We start from the raw sequence: 15,405 nt of genomic DNA, 5'->3' as shown, positions 1-15,405 counted from the left end.
ATACTTAAAGGCATTGTTACTCCTAAATAAGGTAGTTTGCATGCCTAAGAGATAAAACGTATAAATATATATACATTTTACTGTGATGGGTGATTTGAGAACCCCAGAGGACCTGCCCAAGCACCTTTGTTTTACAAGCTTCCAAGCTCTAGCAACATAGCTTGAAATGATGAAGAGAATGTATAAAATTGTTTAGAAGACTTTGAGAAGGAAAACACTGAGTTGAGGGCAAGGACTTGGAAGAGACACAGAGGTATTGAATGAGCAAGTTTGAATTTTGCTATTTGGTGTGTGATTTAACCATTTTCTCTATTTTCCTATAAAGTCTTAATTTAAATTTGCAGTATTCATTCATGATTTAGGAATTGGATTTTTTTTTTTTTTTTTACTTGACCCTGACTTTAGGGAGTATGTGAGTGAAAGCTGAGTCTGCCCAAATGTGTCCACTGGAGCTGCACAACTGACACTGAAGGAGTTTTAGCCAGTCAGTAACAGAATGTCCTATTGGAGATACTTTATTATGCCTTTTTTTTTGTTTTTCAGCAATATAACATAGTGTGTCTTAATTTATGCAATGTCTTCTTATGTTTAGGTCTCGGATGTGGTTTATTATACACTGCAACAGTGACCATTACATGCCAGTATTTTGACAGCCACCGAGGCCTTGCCCTTGGCCTGATTTCAACAGGTACATTTTCAAAATAAGTACAGCACTGTCACCATTCAGCCTTCTAATCAAAGTTAAAAGTTGCCAAGCACAGATGTTTAACCAACCATTCCTCAACTACCACTCAGCACAATTTTTTAACTCTATTCCTAGAAGGCAATTTTGTTTTCCACTATAAATTTGAGCATAGCTTAAAAAAAAACCCTAAGATACATATATGAAAAATCTGGGACATTAGATATCCAATATAATAAAGGAAAGGAAAGCTTAAGGCCCAGTGAATTGAGAGGCACATGGCAGTGAAAGCTTTGCTAAGGGAAGCAGAGAGCACCTTACACTGGAGAAAGTTTGGAAGGAAAATGGAGACCCTTAAGGTCATTGTCAGAAAGGCTGATGCTGACATCTCTCCATCTATATTTATTGTAGAACTTTAAATTTTTCCGAAGTACTGACTTATGAATATGTCTCACTGGCCTAGGTGCCATATCCAAACATGATTAGTCTTGTTATTCCCTTAATAAACAAGAGATTATCTCTGGGGTGGGAGGAAATGTAAATATGAAAGCCTTCTGGACTCTCTACAATAGTTTAAAGTGGTGTTTCACTTTTCAGATAGATTTTTTTCTAAGCTGTTTAGAGAATTTCTCAAAATTTTCTGTGGCCCAATATTTTATGAGTTTGCTTAGGAGATAAAGCTGCCAAGTTTAGTAAGTATTATAAGTTTACCTCTGCTACTTGTTTATGAACAGTTATTCCTGGGAAGTCAGACTGTCAGCTGCGCTGAGTATGTTCAGTGGTATATGTGGCCACAGGATCCAAACTATGCTTTGTTCCTGAGGCCGACCCAGTGGCACCTGTGTGACTCCAGATCGCATTAAATTGAGCTGGCTATTTACCCAAGGCACTTTAAGGAAGCAATGCCATTACTTAAGAAATGTAAGTCATGGCTTATGAGGGGACAAGGCCAGAGTCCAAGGACATGGCAAATGCGGAGCTGGGAGAGGAAACAGAAAAAAAACAGAAGATGGAGAATCCAGAGCAGTTGGAATCAGTTTAAAGAAGCTGACGGGCTCTCCCACAGGTGTAGGAGAGAGAGCGAGAACAGCCATGGCAGCTTAGAGGACAACAGGTCCTCCCTCTGCGATGCTTTTCCCCTGCTGCACCTACACTGTAATGTAGTGATGAGCACAAACCCTGGGGCCAGCCCTCCTGGTTTTGAATCCTGCCTGCATTACCCACTAGCTGTCTGGTGATGGACAAGTTCCTTCACTGTTCTGTTAAGTTAACTGTTAAGTTTTCTGAACTGCAAATTGAGATGAAGGACAGCACTCATCACATCAGGATACTGGGAATATTGAAGGAGCATATGTGCAGGGCATGTGGCAAGGACTCTACAGGTGTTAGCATTGTAACTGCCACCTAGGTTTCCCTTAATGCCCAATTTATCTGTACTGAAAATCTTGGAAATTGTGTGGTAAAAGACTGGTGCTTGCCTGTCACTCACTCTAGAGAGGAGGGAGGGTATAAGGCCCTGGGCTGTGGATTGCCTGTGGACAGTCAAGATGTGGCAGAATTAAGGATTTTGCAGTTTCACCTCACAGGGAGCGAGGTGAGGCACAGTCGGGGAGAAGCATGGATCCACTATCCTAGTCCATTTGGGCTTCTTGAAAAAAGTGCCATAGACGAGGTGGCTTATAAACAACAGACATTTATTTCTCACAGCTCTGGAGGCTGGAAGCCTGAGATCAGGGTGCTGGCATGGCTGGGCTCTGGTGAAGGTCCTCTTCTAGGCTGCAGGCTGCTGACTTTCTGCTATGACTCATATGACAGAAAGGATGAGGAAGCTCTCTGGCGTCACCTTTAATAGAGGCTTCACCCTCATGAACTGGTCGCCTCTTTAGGGCCTCACCTCCAAATATCATCACATTTGGGGTTAGGGTTTCAAAATATGAATTTGACAGGGACACAACATTCGGTCTATAACATCCACCTTCAGTGAAAGAGATGATATGTAAAACAAAACTCACAGTAGACTATATTTTTCTAATTGAAAAGAAACCAAAAATTAAAAAAAACACTTGATATATTGTGGTCTAGTTGAAAAAAAGAAACATGTGCATAAAGCAAAGGTTTTAGGGGTGCGGTCTTGCTTCATGGTGAATGGGTTGGTAAACTAATGCCCAAGGGCCAAGTATGGTCACTGTCTGTTTTTAGATAGTTCAAGAGATAAGAATGAGTTTTACATTTTTGTATATTTTAAAAAAAAAATAAAGGAAGAATATTGTGTGACATGAAAATTACATGAAATTAGAATTTCAGTGGCCATAAATAAAGTGTTACTGGAACACATCCATGCTCATTCCTTTACCATTCTTCTCAGGCTACTTGCACGCTTCAAGTGCAGAGTTGAGTATTTGTAACAGAGATTATATGGTCAACAGTGCCTTAAATATTTACTCTCTGGCCCTTAATAGGAAAAGTTTATTGACCTTTGGTATTAACGAGTAAATCAAAGCATGAGTGTATCTCTTACTGTTTCAGATTCTCTGAAATCAATTAGTAATTTCCTTCTTTGTGATAATGTGTAATTTAGACATATAGAAAGCATAATTAGTGCTTTATTTCACTTTTCCCTTTACACAGGTGATTTTTAAATTGAGACTTTCTTTTTGAAGATTGAAAATTATAGTTTTATAGGTACACAGTTGCACAAGAAAGTTCTAAATTGCTCTTCATTGCCCCAAAGGAATTCCTGCATCTTTCTAAGCAGTGGCTGCTTTCTTGTGGAAACTAGTCCACAACATGCAATTTGATTTTGCTGCCCTGTCATATGCTTAGCGTATCGTAGGTGTTCAATGAACATCTTTTGGATTGATGAGATATGTTTCCCTCATATTTCATGATGTTGACAGGTAAACTTGGCTGGTGAGCAATGGGGATATTGTTTATTTCCTCAACTTAAGGTCAAAATGTAGAATTTTCAAAGCACCAACAGTATTTTTAAGTATCCAATGATATGGCACTTAGTTCGAATCTGTACAAAGAAATGGTGGACAAAAATATGAAATAACAGTGAATAGATGTGCATACAGTACAAAAGTAATGAAGTAGTCTTTCTATGTTCAATCCTTTCAGTTTGTTTTCTGAAGTGCTTTTAACTTTTGAAGTATGCACCACTTTAAAAAAGTTATGGGAAATACTAGATTTGTCTATATTATTATTTCTCAAAAGTACTAGCAGCAAAAAAGATATTCTCTTAGTAGCCACAAAAAGATACTATTTTAGCTGCCATTATGTTAACCTTAGTTTTTACTTAACATTTGCATACTGATATTTTTTTGTCTTCAGGAATGAAGGAATTAACTTTTAAAATGTTAGAAAGGTTCAACTGTGGCCCCAAAGAAAAATGTTTTCTTACAACTCAAAGAGCCATCTGGTTATTTGTAAGAATTTTTGATAAGATGGGTTTTTACTGAAAGCATGGCATCCTGTTTGATTTGTGATACAATTTAGTATAGACCATTTAAAAGATATGATCAGCCTAATTAGACTTTTTTTTTAAGATCTATTTATTTCTTTCTGGGTTTTTCACATGGCATTTCTCAATGATGTTTACATTTTAAAATACTCAACTTTTAAAAAACTGAAATCAGAGCCAGATGAGAACCCTGCACATTAATTGGTGTGTTATAACTTGCCATTCCAGAGTGTTTTGTATGATCTGTGCTAAAAAGCTGGCATGTTCAGGGTGTTGCATGGATGTGCAAACCAGGCATACTTTGTAATTTAAATACCCGGCCAAATTCACTTTGCTTTTCTCACAGTTTTCTTAATTCATTAAAAATGCAAATCATTCATGTTGGTGATTCAGCAATGGATTTCAACTATCCAACTATTACAAATATCTTGAAACTAAAATACTCTTCATCTCAAAAATAAAATATGAAAATTTGCTTTTCAAATGGAAATAAATATATAATATGGTGCCTGGCACATAAGAAATGCAAAAAAAGTAGTTGCAGAAAGAATATGTTAAGAATATGGACTGCTGGAGTCAGACTGATTGAGAGTGAATCCTCCTTGTGCCATGTACAGCTTTGTGATCTGTGGTAAATTTCTCAACCTTTCTAGCACCAGGTCACTTCATGTGGTGACTGGGAATAATAATAGGACCTACCCAAAGGAATCATTGTAAGGGTTAAACAGAATGGTGCAATGGCAAGGACTTAACACAGTGCCTGAACTATGAATGCGAATCTTAAATATTCTATCAGTATTACTGTTATTGCTATTATCGCTGTCTTCAATATTCTTGCTATGATTTTAATATGAAGGCATACATGAATGCCAGTGTAAAAAAGAAATTGGATTGTGGTACCAATTATGCTTGTTCTGAGATCCCCAAATTATAAGAGATTAAGATTGAACAGTTCCCATTTCCTTTTTAGGTTCAAGTGTTGGACTTTTTATATATGCTGCTCTGCAGAGGTTGCTGATTGAGTTCTATGGACTGGATGGATGCCTGCTGATTGTGGGTGCTTTAGCTTTAAATATATTAGCCTGTGGCAGTCTGATGCGACCCCTCCAGTCCTCTGATTGCCCTTTGCCTGAAAAAACAGCTCTGGAAAATGTACCAGATAGATACTCCATTTACAATGAAAAAGAAAAGAGCCCGGAAGAAAACATAAATATTCTTGAAAAGAACTACAGTAGTGAGGAAATAGGCAAAAGCACTTTAGCCAATGGTGACTGGAAACAGGAGAGTCTGCTTCATAAAAACCCAGCAACAATGGCACGCATGAAAGAGACTGAAACATACAAAAAGAAAGTTGCAGAACAGACCTATTTTTGCAAACAGCTTGCCAAGAGGAAGTGGCAATTATATAAAAACTACTGTGGAGAAACTGCGTCTCTTTTTAAAAACAAAGTATTTTCAGCACTTTTCATTGCTATCTTTCTTTTTGACATTGGAGGGTTTCCACCTTCATTACTTATGGAAGATGTAGCAAGAAGTTCAAACGTGAAAGAAGAAGAGTCGATTATGCCTCTTATTTCCATTATCGGCATTATGACAGCAGTTGGTAAACTCCTTTTAGGGATACTGGCTGACTTCAAGTGGATTAATACTTTGTATCTTTATATAACTACCTTAATAATCATGGGCCTGGCCTTATGTGCAATTCCATTGGCCAAAAGTTATGTCACCTTGGCAATACTTTCTGGGATCCTAGGTTTTCTTACTGGTAACTGGTCTATTTTCCCATATGTGACCACAAAGACTGTGGGAATTGAAAAGTTAGCCCATGCTTATGGGATATTAATGTTCTTTGCTGGACTTGGAAATAGTCTTGGACCACCAATTGTTGGTAAGCTATCTTAAAGTCAACTCACTTTACTCTCCTTCTTTGTAACATCCCTGTATATAGAAATTCAGATGGTAATAGTAGCACAGTTTAGCACAAAATAAATCTGCATAGATAACTCATGGTAATTATTTATTCAAAAGCACTTTGATATAGTTGAAAAAGCTCAAGGATTTGTGTTCTTCTTTTATTTGGGAAAAACTCCAAGTGCCTGCTTATTCTTGTCCAAATATTTGAGAAATTCTCCTCTGCTAACCCCCAATAGGACACTTCAGAAAGGTGGGATAACGTATATCTTAATCCTAAGAGTATATCACATTGATAAGATTAGGGTGTGGACTTCATCTTCATGCTCTATCAAATTCACTTTTTCTTCCTTTCTTTACAGGTTGGTTTTATGACTGGACCCAGACCTATGACATTGCCTTTTATTTTAGTGGCTTCTGCGTCCTGCTGGGAGGTTTTATTCTGCTGCTGGCAGCCTTGCCCTTCTGGAATACATGCAACAAGCAACTTCCCAGGCCAGCTCCAACGGCCTTTTTGTACAAAGTTGCCTCTAATGTTTAGAGGAATATTGGAAGACACTCTACTGTTTTCCTATAGCACAATTTCACTGTGGCTGACTTTGAATTTTTTTAAAAAGACATATCTTATTTTCTTATCTATTATATGTATAGCCTCTATCTCCTTTCTTTTTTTCTTTTTTCCTTTTCCGAGAAGCAGGATTCTTCTGTTTTACTATTATTCATGATTTTTGACTTTGTGAACATCTCAGCCAGCCTCAGAAGACTTTCTCTGTGCAAAGAAATAGAATTTCTCTGCAGACTCTATTAGTTGCATTGCAAGACACCAGAGGGGACTCATCTATTTTAAAACTGATGCAAGCAGCATGATATGTGTGAAGGCCATGAAGGACTAACTCTTCTCTGTGTTAGACTAGCTAGTAAATAGAATACTTCAAGCCAGCCAGGAAATGAAAATGGTTACTAAAATAGCATTAAGAATTGCCATGGAGCAAGCTGATCATTTTTTAAAACAGATATTTTAAATCATAGTCACTAGTTCATTATTCTATTTTGTTTACCTTGATGAAGCACCCTATGTTTGGTGCCCACTGAGATTAAATCATTTCAATTCCTAAGGCATTTTTTGCTGAGATGCAGGCAATCTCCAAGCAGAGTAGCCTCTGTAGCCTTTCTTCATGGTTGGCTGGCATAACCTGCTCACTTTTGTCTGTCAGCATCTACTCAGTTGCTATTTCCATGAAGTGCTGGTTTTACCTGTTTCCAAATTGGAAATGCATATTTAAACCATTCCATTTTGGCAAATGGGAAACATCCATTTGCTTTGGCCACAGTGGGGATGAATTATAAGCCTTGCATACCTTCATGATGAAGAATTTACTTGCTACTATCAGATTTTTTTACCACTATCAATTTTAATTCAAGGGCAGAACTAAAAAGTTTGCGTGTGTGTCTATGTGGGACATGGCAAGGGAAAGAGCAATAAGAAATTTATAACCTGATCAAATTTTATTCAATCATAAGAAAAATATTCCAGGAAGAAAATCAAAGTTTAATCAGTTGACATTTTTCCAAAGAAATGTTTTTTAAACTGTTAGCATCAGAATCCTCTAGGTCTTATGAAACATATAGTTGCCTGAGTACTACTACTCTTAGAAATTTTAATTCTGTAGGTCTAGGCTATGAGCCAAGTATCTATATGTTTAATAAACTCTTCAAGTGATTCTGATAGCACAGCCAGCGTTGAGAATGATTGTTTTAAGACTGGCAATAGAGAAACATTTGTTCTCTTCACTGAAAAACACAAGAACAATAAGGGTTTTGTCTTTTTTTTTTTTAATAAATAGCCAAGTAATAGGAGGCACTCTTCCTATTGTGCCAAAATTGTCTTTTCATTTCTTTTGAAATATGTAAGGTTATTTTATACTTCTATGTTGCCTTTCTTCGAAGGCGCCTGAAGCACTTTATAAGCATGGATCCCCACAACACCTCAGTGAGGTAGGTAATAGTGCTTTTCTATGTTTTACTCCAGTAAACCTGGAGTGTGGGGAATTTCATAACCGTTAATCCTACTCAATAACACAGTAACGGGGCTCCAAAGCACCTTGGACTTCTGCTCCATACTCAGACTTCTGGAAAGTTTTCTGTACCTCATTCTTTAGTCACTGTCAAGGTTAGTCAGTGTGACATTTATAAAAATGTAAGTGTTTTTGTGTTGAAAGTTCCTTTTTGCCATTACATGTTCAGGAAATCCAATAACCTGAAAAAGTTTAAATGTATGACATCCCCGCATTCATCCATGTTGATAATTGCCCAAAAGTCTACTAATGTCATCCTGTGTGTGCATTATCTGTTGTCTACGGAATGAATTTTAAGTTACAATAAAATATTTTTTAGTTTCTTTTGCATTGGTGTGTTTGCCTTTTCCCTTCTTAGCCAGGCCTCCTTCTCCCCAGTTGCAGTGATGCTTCACATGAATGTACACATATAAATTACCTCCTGTGCACTTCAGACCCCGGAATCTGGGGATTGGATATCAGCATATTCAAAAGTCAGTTTGCTAAATTATTTTGACCATTGCCTTCCAAGAAGCTAACATATCAGTCCTACAGATTCCTTTTGAAGTAAAGGGGACAAACGCCTCTTTAAGATTCTTAACAATGATCTCACCAACTATTAACCGAATTCTTAATGTGTTCCAAGCACATTATATTATTTGCCACTCATAATAGCCCCCATGAGATGGGGATTATGATCCTCATTTATGGAACAAAACATAACTGTCATGATATGAACAACATATCCTTTATATATGTATATGTGAGGCATAAAAGTATTTTACATGTCCAAAAGCACAGTGAGAAATGTTTCCAGTAAATCCTTTGATTTCTAGCATGGCTAGAAAATGGGGCCTAGGTGGAGTTGGCTATAAAACAAATCCTTTAGTGACTAGAGAGGTCATGTTTTTATAAAACATTATTCATGAATTGCCCACTACCTAAGAATTAGCATTTTTAAACACAGTTAAAATTTCAACACAGTGAAATGATATTGATTAGCATATAATCTTTCTTTTGTGACTCAAAGATATTTTTTAGCATTCTAAGAACTCAGCCTGGGGCTGAATTGGGGAAACGTGAAGTAAATTTATTAGAGGCCCTCCTCCCTGTTTACACATCTCGCTCTTCCTTGCAGCCTCCTGCCTCTGTCTCTCTGTCTCTCTCTGTCTCTCTGATGAGCCTCCTAGGAGCCAGCTGGTGACCTAATTTTCTCCAGGGTGACCATGTCATCAGGTGAGAAGTTTCAGCCACCAACATTAAAGGCCCCATAGGGATCAATTCCCAAGAAGATCCAGCCCTGGGAGGTCATCACTGAATGGTGCGTTGGCTGGAAGTCGCATGACCTCAGGGAGCCTCAACTTCTAGCAATCAGTATAGGATTATCTTAACAAAGGACATTTCAGGAAGAATAGAAGGGCTCTATTTTGAAGGGAAGAATGTCGATTTTTCTTTTACTTAGAAGGAGTGTTACATTAAACACATAAAATATGCAATTTACATCAGCAGTGCCATATAATTTTTCCCTCATTAATAACAATCTAAGGACCTTCTGCTCCACAGTCAATTGCATCTGAAGTATTCCAGTTAATAAGATGCCTTTTTAAGTAAGGAGTTTAACCACAACTGGTTAAAATGATGAGAGATTTATGAATAAACGGGTAATATTTGGAGATGCAGTATACACACTTGCTAAGATTGTAATTCCTGGGCCGGTGCCTGTGGCTGGGTGATTGTGAGCATCAGCCTAGCCTCTCAAAGTCTCAGTTTACTCATTTGTCAAACACATCATAGGGCTATTGTGGAAATTGAATAAGATAATGCATATGTATGCCTGGATCATGTCCAGTAAATATTGGCTATCATTATTATTTTTTGTTGTGCCATTTTTCTTTAGTGTGTGACTTCTCAATACCTGAGGGAGATATCAAGTGTTCCTGGGCACAGGTGTGGGGTAAATGTTGGCATTGAAGGGCCTCATTTAGAAGAAGAATAACGAGCCTTCTGTCATCCCTAACTTGTACAACTGTCAAAGCCCCTGTCCTCCCCCAGGCGTGTTCTTCTCAAAATCTTTTATCCTTAGGGATTCATGACTCAGCACATTTTTCTGGAATTTCCATTCAGACACAAAAAACAAAATACATGCTGTTCCTCCACAAATCAAATAGAATTCACTTTGTAAATTAAACTGCTATGGGAATTTGAACTTTTATTTTTTTTCTTAAGAACTCATCATCTGAGCTACTTGGAAGTTGGGCCTGAAATTGGGCAGAAAGCAAAATGCTCCTATTTGTTTACTGAGCACTAATTGGCTTCAGCTCAGGGCCCTTAGGCCTTCCCAGTAAGCCTGAGATTTACTCTTGAAGGAGTATAATTCCTTGCCAGGTCTGGGATTCTATTTCTAGCAGTTCTCAGACACATTAGTTGCTTTTTACTGTAAGATGAATTCTAGCCGAAATAAACAGGCAAAGAGAGGCAACAAAGGGCCAGGTAATTTATTTAAATACCCCCGGGTGAGGTTCTGTGGCCTTATTGTCAGAGGCCAGAGAAGTCACACCTGGTTGGGGAGGTGGGGGGTTTATAAGGGATTAGGAGGGGGAGGAGTGGGCAAGCTATCCTAGGGGGTGTGGAGAGGTATGATTGGCTAAAGGTGACATAATAGACAACTAGAAACTTTTTTCCTTCCAAGAGGGAGGAGGCTGACATCCGGGTCTTAGTTGGCACATCAGGATGGAATTCAGGGAGAGCTGTCCCCTTTCCATATACGGCATGGACTTTGGGGTCTGGTCTGTTCTCCCCCTATGGCATCTCTCTGTTCTGTTTGCATGTCCTTGTTTTTCCTTTCTCCAGCCTAACATTTACTACATGCATTCCTTGTCCTAAAGAGTCATTACTTTTTGTTTTCTCTCCTTGCAAATATATATACATACATATTTTGAAAATCTAATCCATTTTTTTCTAGTCTAAAATCTCTGGTAAACAGTATGTTTTCAATAACAAATAATTAATGGTGGTCAAAGTGCTGCCCTGCTGTAGGTCAACTTAAAGCTACACAATCATAGAACTATGCCTCTTTTTTCTTCCTGGAAAAGTTCCTGTTGTGATGAGGCAAGTCATTATTCCTCCATCTTAGATTAGAAAATTTGTGAACATGTACAGCGCTCATCGGCCTTTCTAAGAGTAGCTCATAACAGCGAGAAGACCAGGTGGGACTGGCTCTATCAGCCTCTCAGAGGTGATGGGCCAGGTCAGCTGCTCCTTTGCCCATGGTCTCTAAGGCTGCTGGGAGGGTGCCTTCTGAGAACTCCTGGGCAGGATCACCTCCTGAAGAAAATGCATCTCCCTGAAGGTCAAGCAGGAACAAGGGCTCAATGGAAGAATCATTTGACGCCAGTGAATGTGCCTTGCTTCCCAGAGTCAGGATGGGCCAGGTCCCTGGAGAGAACTGTAGTGTTGGTTTGTGCAGTGAAATGCACTAATATATGGGACCTTCATCTGTCCAAGATGGAAAACATCTGTAACTACCAAGGGGCATTTTAGCAGTCACTAGCAGAGAGGCATAAGCAGGGACAAGAGCTGTGTCTATAACTTGTTCTCAAAGCCCTGGGAAGTGGTGTGAACCAAGGGAAGCTGACAACAGAAGCATCTCTCTCTCTGGCAGCCTACTCTGATGAAACTGGGGAATGGATGTCCTCAAGAAACCTGGGAGAAGGTATGCGTGTGTGAGGGGCGGGGATGGGGAGAGGGAGGGTGAGGGAGAGGGAGAGGAACACATATGTCTTCATTACTGCTACTGAGGTAACAGCTGTGAAACATCTCAGGAAAACCTTGTTTCAGGACTTGGGGCATCACAGTCTTTGCAGAAATACCTGAAAACTGAAAACCTCAGGGTTTTGTTTAGTTAAGTGGAAGCCTCCTTTCATCTGGGCTTCTATAAGAAGCTTGAGGTGGACTTCCTTTGTGGGTTATTGGTTTCACCTTACAGGGATTTGCCTGCCCCCATCCTCCTCAAGGGATCTGCGGGAAGAGCATGGCTCTAGGTGGTAAAGGAAATGGCAGTTGAGTCTGGTTAGCCTGGTTAGTCTGGACAGTTCCGTGAGTGGGAGCATACCCCCAGGACATTGATGGAGTGCTGAAGGCTGTTGTAAGTGCCTGGGGCCTGGTGAGGTGGGCATCAGGGGTAGGAGGTAACAGGAAAATAGCCTGGCACAGAGGAGGAAGCCTGGCATCCGGAGTCCAACAGAGCAGGCTTTGACCTCCTAGCTCCGTGTTACCATCTGCATAGATGGGTAATCTTAGTTGGGCTTGTTAAACTGCCTGAGCTCCACTTTTGTAATCAGCAAGCTTTACTGTGGGAAGGTTTGGCAATAATAGATGCAAAATGTCCAGCATGTAGTAGTTTCTAAAAATAGAAATTATTTTGGACTCCTGCTCTTATAAGTGATATATTAGAATATAAACCCTGATATCATAAAAAGTAGGAGGTATATGATAAAATGGTATGTGTATATATATAGTAAATTGGATTCTTGTTTCACTAGTAAATGGGTGGGCCTTTGTCAAACTATTGCTCTGCAAACAATTGTCTGTGTGTGTGTGTGTGTGTGTGTTGGTGGTGGTGGTGGTAGTAGGGGGCAGCAAATCACTCCTGGAGGCTATCCTAGATGCTAGAAATATAAAAAAAGTAAGGAAGGTTCTTTCCCCAAGGAAGTTCACGCTTCAGTAGGAGCAATTGCTATTCAATTAAGTATAAATCCAGAGAGCACTTTTAAAAATGTACTTGTTAACTTATGGATTCATTCAACAAATTGTTATTTAGCACACCCCCTGTACTAGGCACAAAGGCACTGAGGTAGTGGTGATGAACAAAACAAATGCAGTCCTTGTGTTCAAGTGATTTCTTCAAGCAAAAAGTAGATTCCATGGTACTCTAGAATTTGTGCTTTAAGGTCTATTCTATCTATGAGATTGCCCTGGGGAAGAAAAAGGTATATACATTTGCTGTTGTAGTGCATGCTGGGGTGTACTCCCCGCAGACATCCCTTCAGGACCTAAGTACTTGGTCCTCCACAGGCTGAGCTTGGCTGCTGAGGGCTCATAGCTGAGGCCTGCTCCGGGAACTGCCTACCGCTAAAGGGATTACACTCCCTTCTCAAGGGAAGCCAGATGCCAGAGACCTTGGCCTCAGTGACTGATGAATGGCCTCCTTGACTCATTTGGGACAACCCTGAAGCACCAACCGAGTTCTACAGCTTCCTGCAGGACTGAGGGCTATAAGATTTAAGATCACACATATGGTGCATATTATATATTTATTGGGCAGTGCTATTCTAGATATTGCCATCCAAAAACATACTTAAAAATTCCTACTACACATTATATTTAGATGATATGAATCTTACATCTCTTTTAATTTAAAGATTTTCCTTTGCTTACTTTGTTGAAGACATCAGATTATTTGTACTATAGAGTTTCCCACATTCTGGATTTTGCTGATTGTACCCCCCTGGTGTCATTTAATATATTCTTTGGACCCAGTACTACCTGGAAACTGGTAGTAGTTATATCTTGATCACATTCAGGGTTGATTATTTGGTAAGAAAAATTCACTGGTGGATGTGTACTTCCATCAGGGTGCTCTAAATGTCTAGTTGTCTCCCTTTTGTGTGTGTGTGTGTGTGTGTGTGTGTGTGTTAAGATTGAGCAGTGGGTCCAATATAATCATCCATTATAAATTTCTTCATAATGGTTTCTTCACCTATGGGCTTTTCCAGCTATATGGGAGCATTGCCTATGCTCATTATTATAATAGAGGCGGCAAAATCATGATACTCTAATTCTACCATTCCTTCTTCATCTATTGACTGACATAGTTCTTTAAAGAGAAGATTCCCCTTTTCAACTATCAGTTTCCTCAGTAACAGTGGATACAGGGAAACCAAGATATGTATTTGATTCTTTCTCTTTGTTTACCAGTTTCAGAAAAATTAGTTGGTTTTCTGGCCTCCAAATTTCACCAATGAGACCCTCTCATCCCATTGGGGGAAGAAATCATTACAAAGTCATGGATTTTTAATTTGAGGGGGATGAGGGGTTTCCAGCAATTGTTTTTTGATGATCAGAATTACCCATCAAGCTAACTCCTGAGTCCTAGTGACACCACTCAGTAGTTTTGCTAGTTTTTTTGCTTCCTGGTATGACAAGATGTTTTAGGCTCATCTTGTATATTTTCTATCCCAGGTCTGAAATTAGCCATTCCTCCAAGGAGCTCGTGGGTGGTTTTTAGACCACAGTCTGGGCATTTGGGGTGCTCATTGCTAGTGGATTGGAGACTGTTTTTACAAAACAGGTATTTTTGCTTTTTTTCCAATAGAAAATGCATTATGAGTTAGTATCAATAATTCTAATATAAATTGAGGATCACATATTTTTACCTAACTTCACTGATGTTATATTTAAACACTTCTTAGATGTTGAAAATCTTGATTTTTCTAATAATAATATTTTCCCTATCCTATCCTGTATGCAACATTTTCAAAATAATGATATTATTACTAGTAACATGATTACTGAAACAATTTAAGATTGCTTTGCAGTTCTTTATGTCCTTATGTTGGAAGGAAAGGACTCAGTTTGGTGTGGCAGGAAGTCAGATATAGTGAGACGAGAGACCACAGTCAAGAAAGCAAAGTAAGTTTTAATACACTCTGCATAGAGCAGCAGAGCGGGCCTGCCTCAAATAAGACAGGCTGATGTGGATGCTCATTCTGAGGCTTCTTTTATGTGGTTTTGGCAGGGCAGAGAGGTCCTTGATTGACAGCTATCATCTCTCTCAGCTTGTTCTGATTGGTGAAATGGGACAGGGGCTGTGCTGTGCCTGTGCCTATGATGTATCTTATCTGGGGGACCCTGGACATTTCCTGAGTCACTCTTGGACTCTGTGGCTTCATCTGATTAACTCTTTGAGTCATTCTGGCTTTCTGGTTCTATTTGATCAACTCCCTGAGTCATCTTTGGGGGGCCCTTTCTCCTTTTCATCCCGTTCATTTCTGTCTTTCTGCCTAACGCTTAGGGTACCTTATTGAGGATGGGCACTCAGATTATTATGTTTCAGTCCTTTGACAATGTTACTTTCTGTGTGACCAAGTCACTAACTTGATACTCACTTAGGTTTATTTGTGGAGTTTTAATTTGCATTTCTCTTAGCATGAGTGAGGTTGAGCCGAGCCTCTGTTCATATATGTAAGGGACATTTAAATTTCTTTCTTTGTAAACTCTGTTTTTCTATAGGGTTA

At 39.1% G+C, this 15,405-nt stretch overlaps 1 protein-coding gene across 4 annotated transcripts in view; it reads left to right on the top strand.

The window, feature by feature from the left end:
- Positions 1-7,887, top strand: part of SLC16A9 (solute carrier family 16 member 9) — a 62,128-nt gene extending 54,241 nt beyond the window's left edge. For all 4 annotated transcript variants that reach the window (XM_057505886.1, XM_036895080.2, XM_057505887.1 and 1 more), the window contains 3 exons: positions 593-688; positions 5,116-6,033; positions 6,419-7,887. In XM_057505886.1, the coding sequence (XP_057361869.1) occupies positions 593-688; positions 5,116-6,033; positions 6,419-6,597 (1,193 nt within the window). In that variant the 3' untranslated portion in view covers positions 6,598-7,887. The remainder of the gene's footprint in view (positions 1-592; positions 689-5,115; positions 6,034-6,418) is intronic.
- The last annotated feature ends 7,518 nt before the right edge of the window (positions 7,888-15,405 follow it).

The sequence above is a fragment of the Manis pentadactyla genome, chromosome 8, assembly GCF_030020395.1.
Source record: "Manis pentadactyla isolate mManPen7 chromosome 8, mManPen7.hap1, whole genome shotgun sequence".
In the NCBI taxonomy this organism is placed as follows: Eukaryota; Metazoa; Chordata; class Mammalia; order Pholidota; family Manidae; genus Manis; species Manis pentadactyla.
This window is presented reverse-complemented; position numbering and strand designations above follow the sequence as displayed.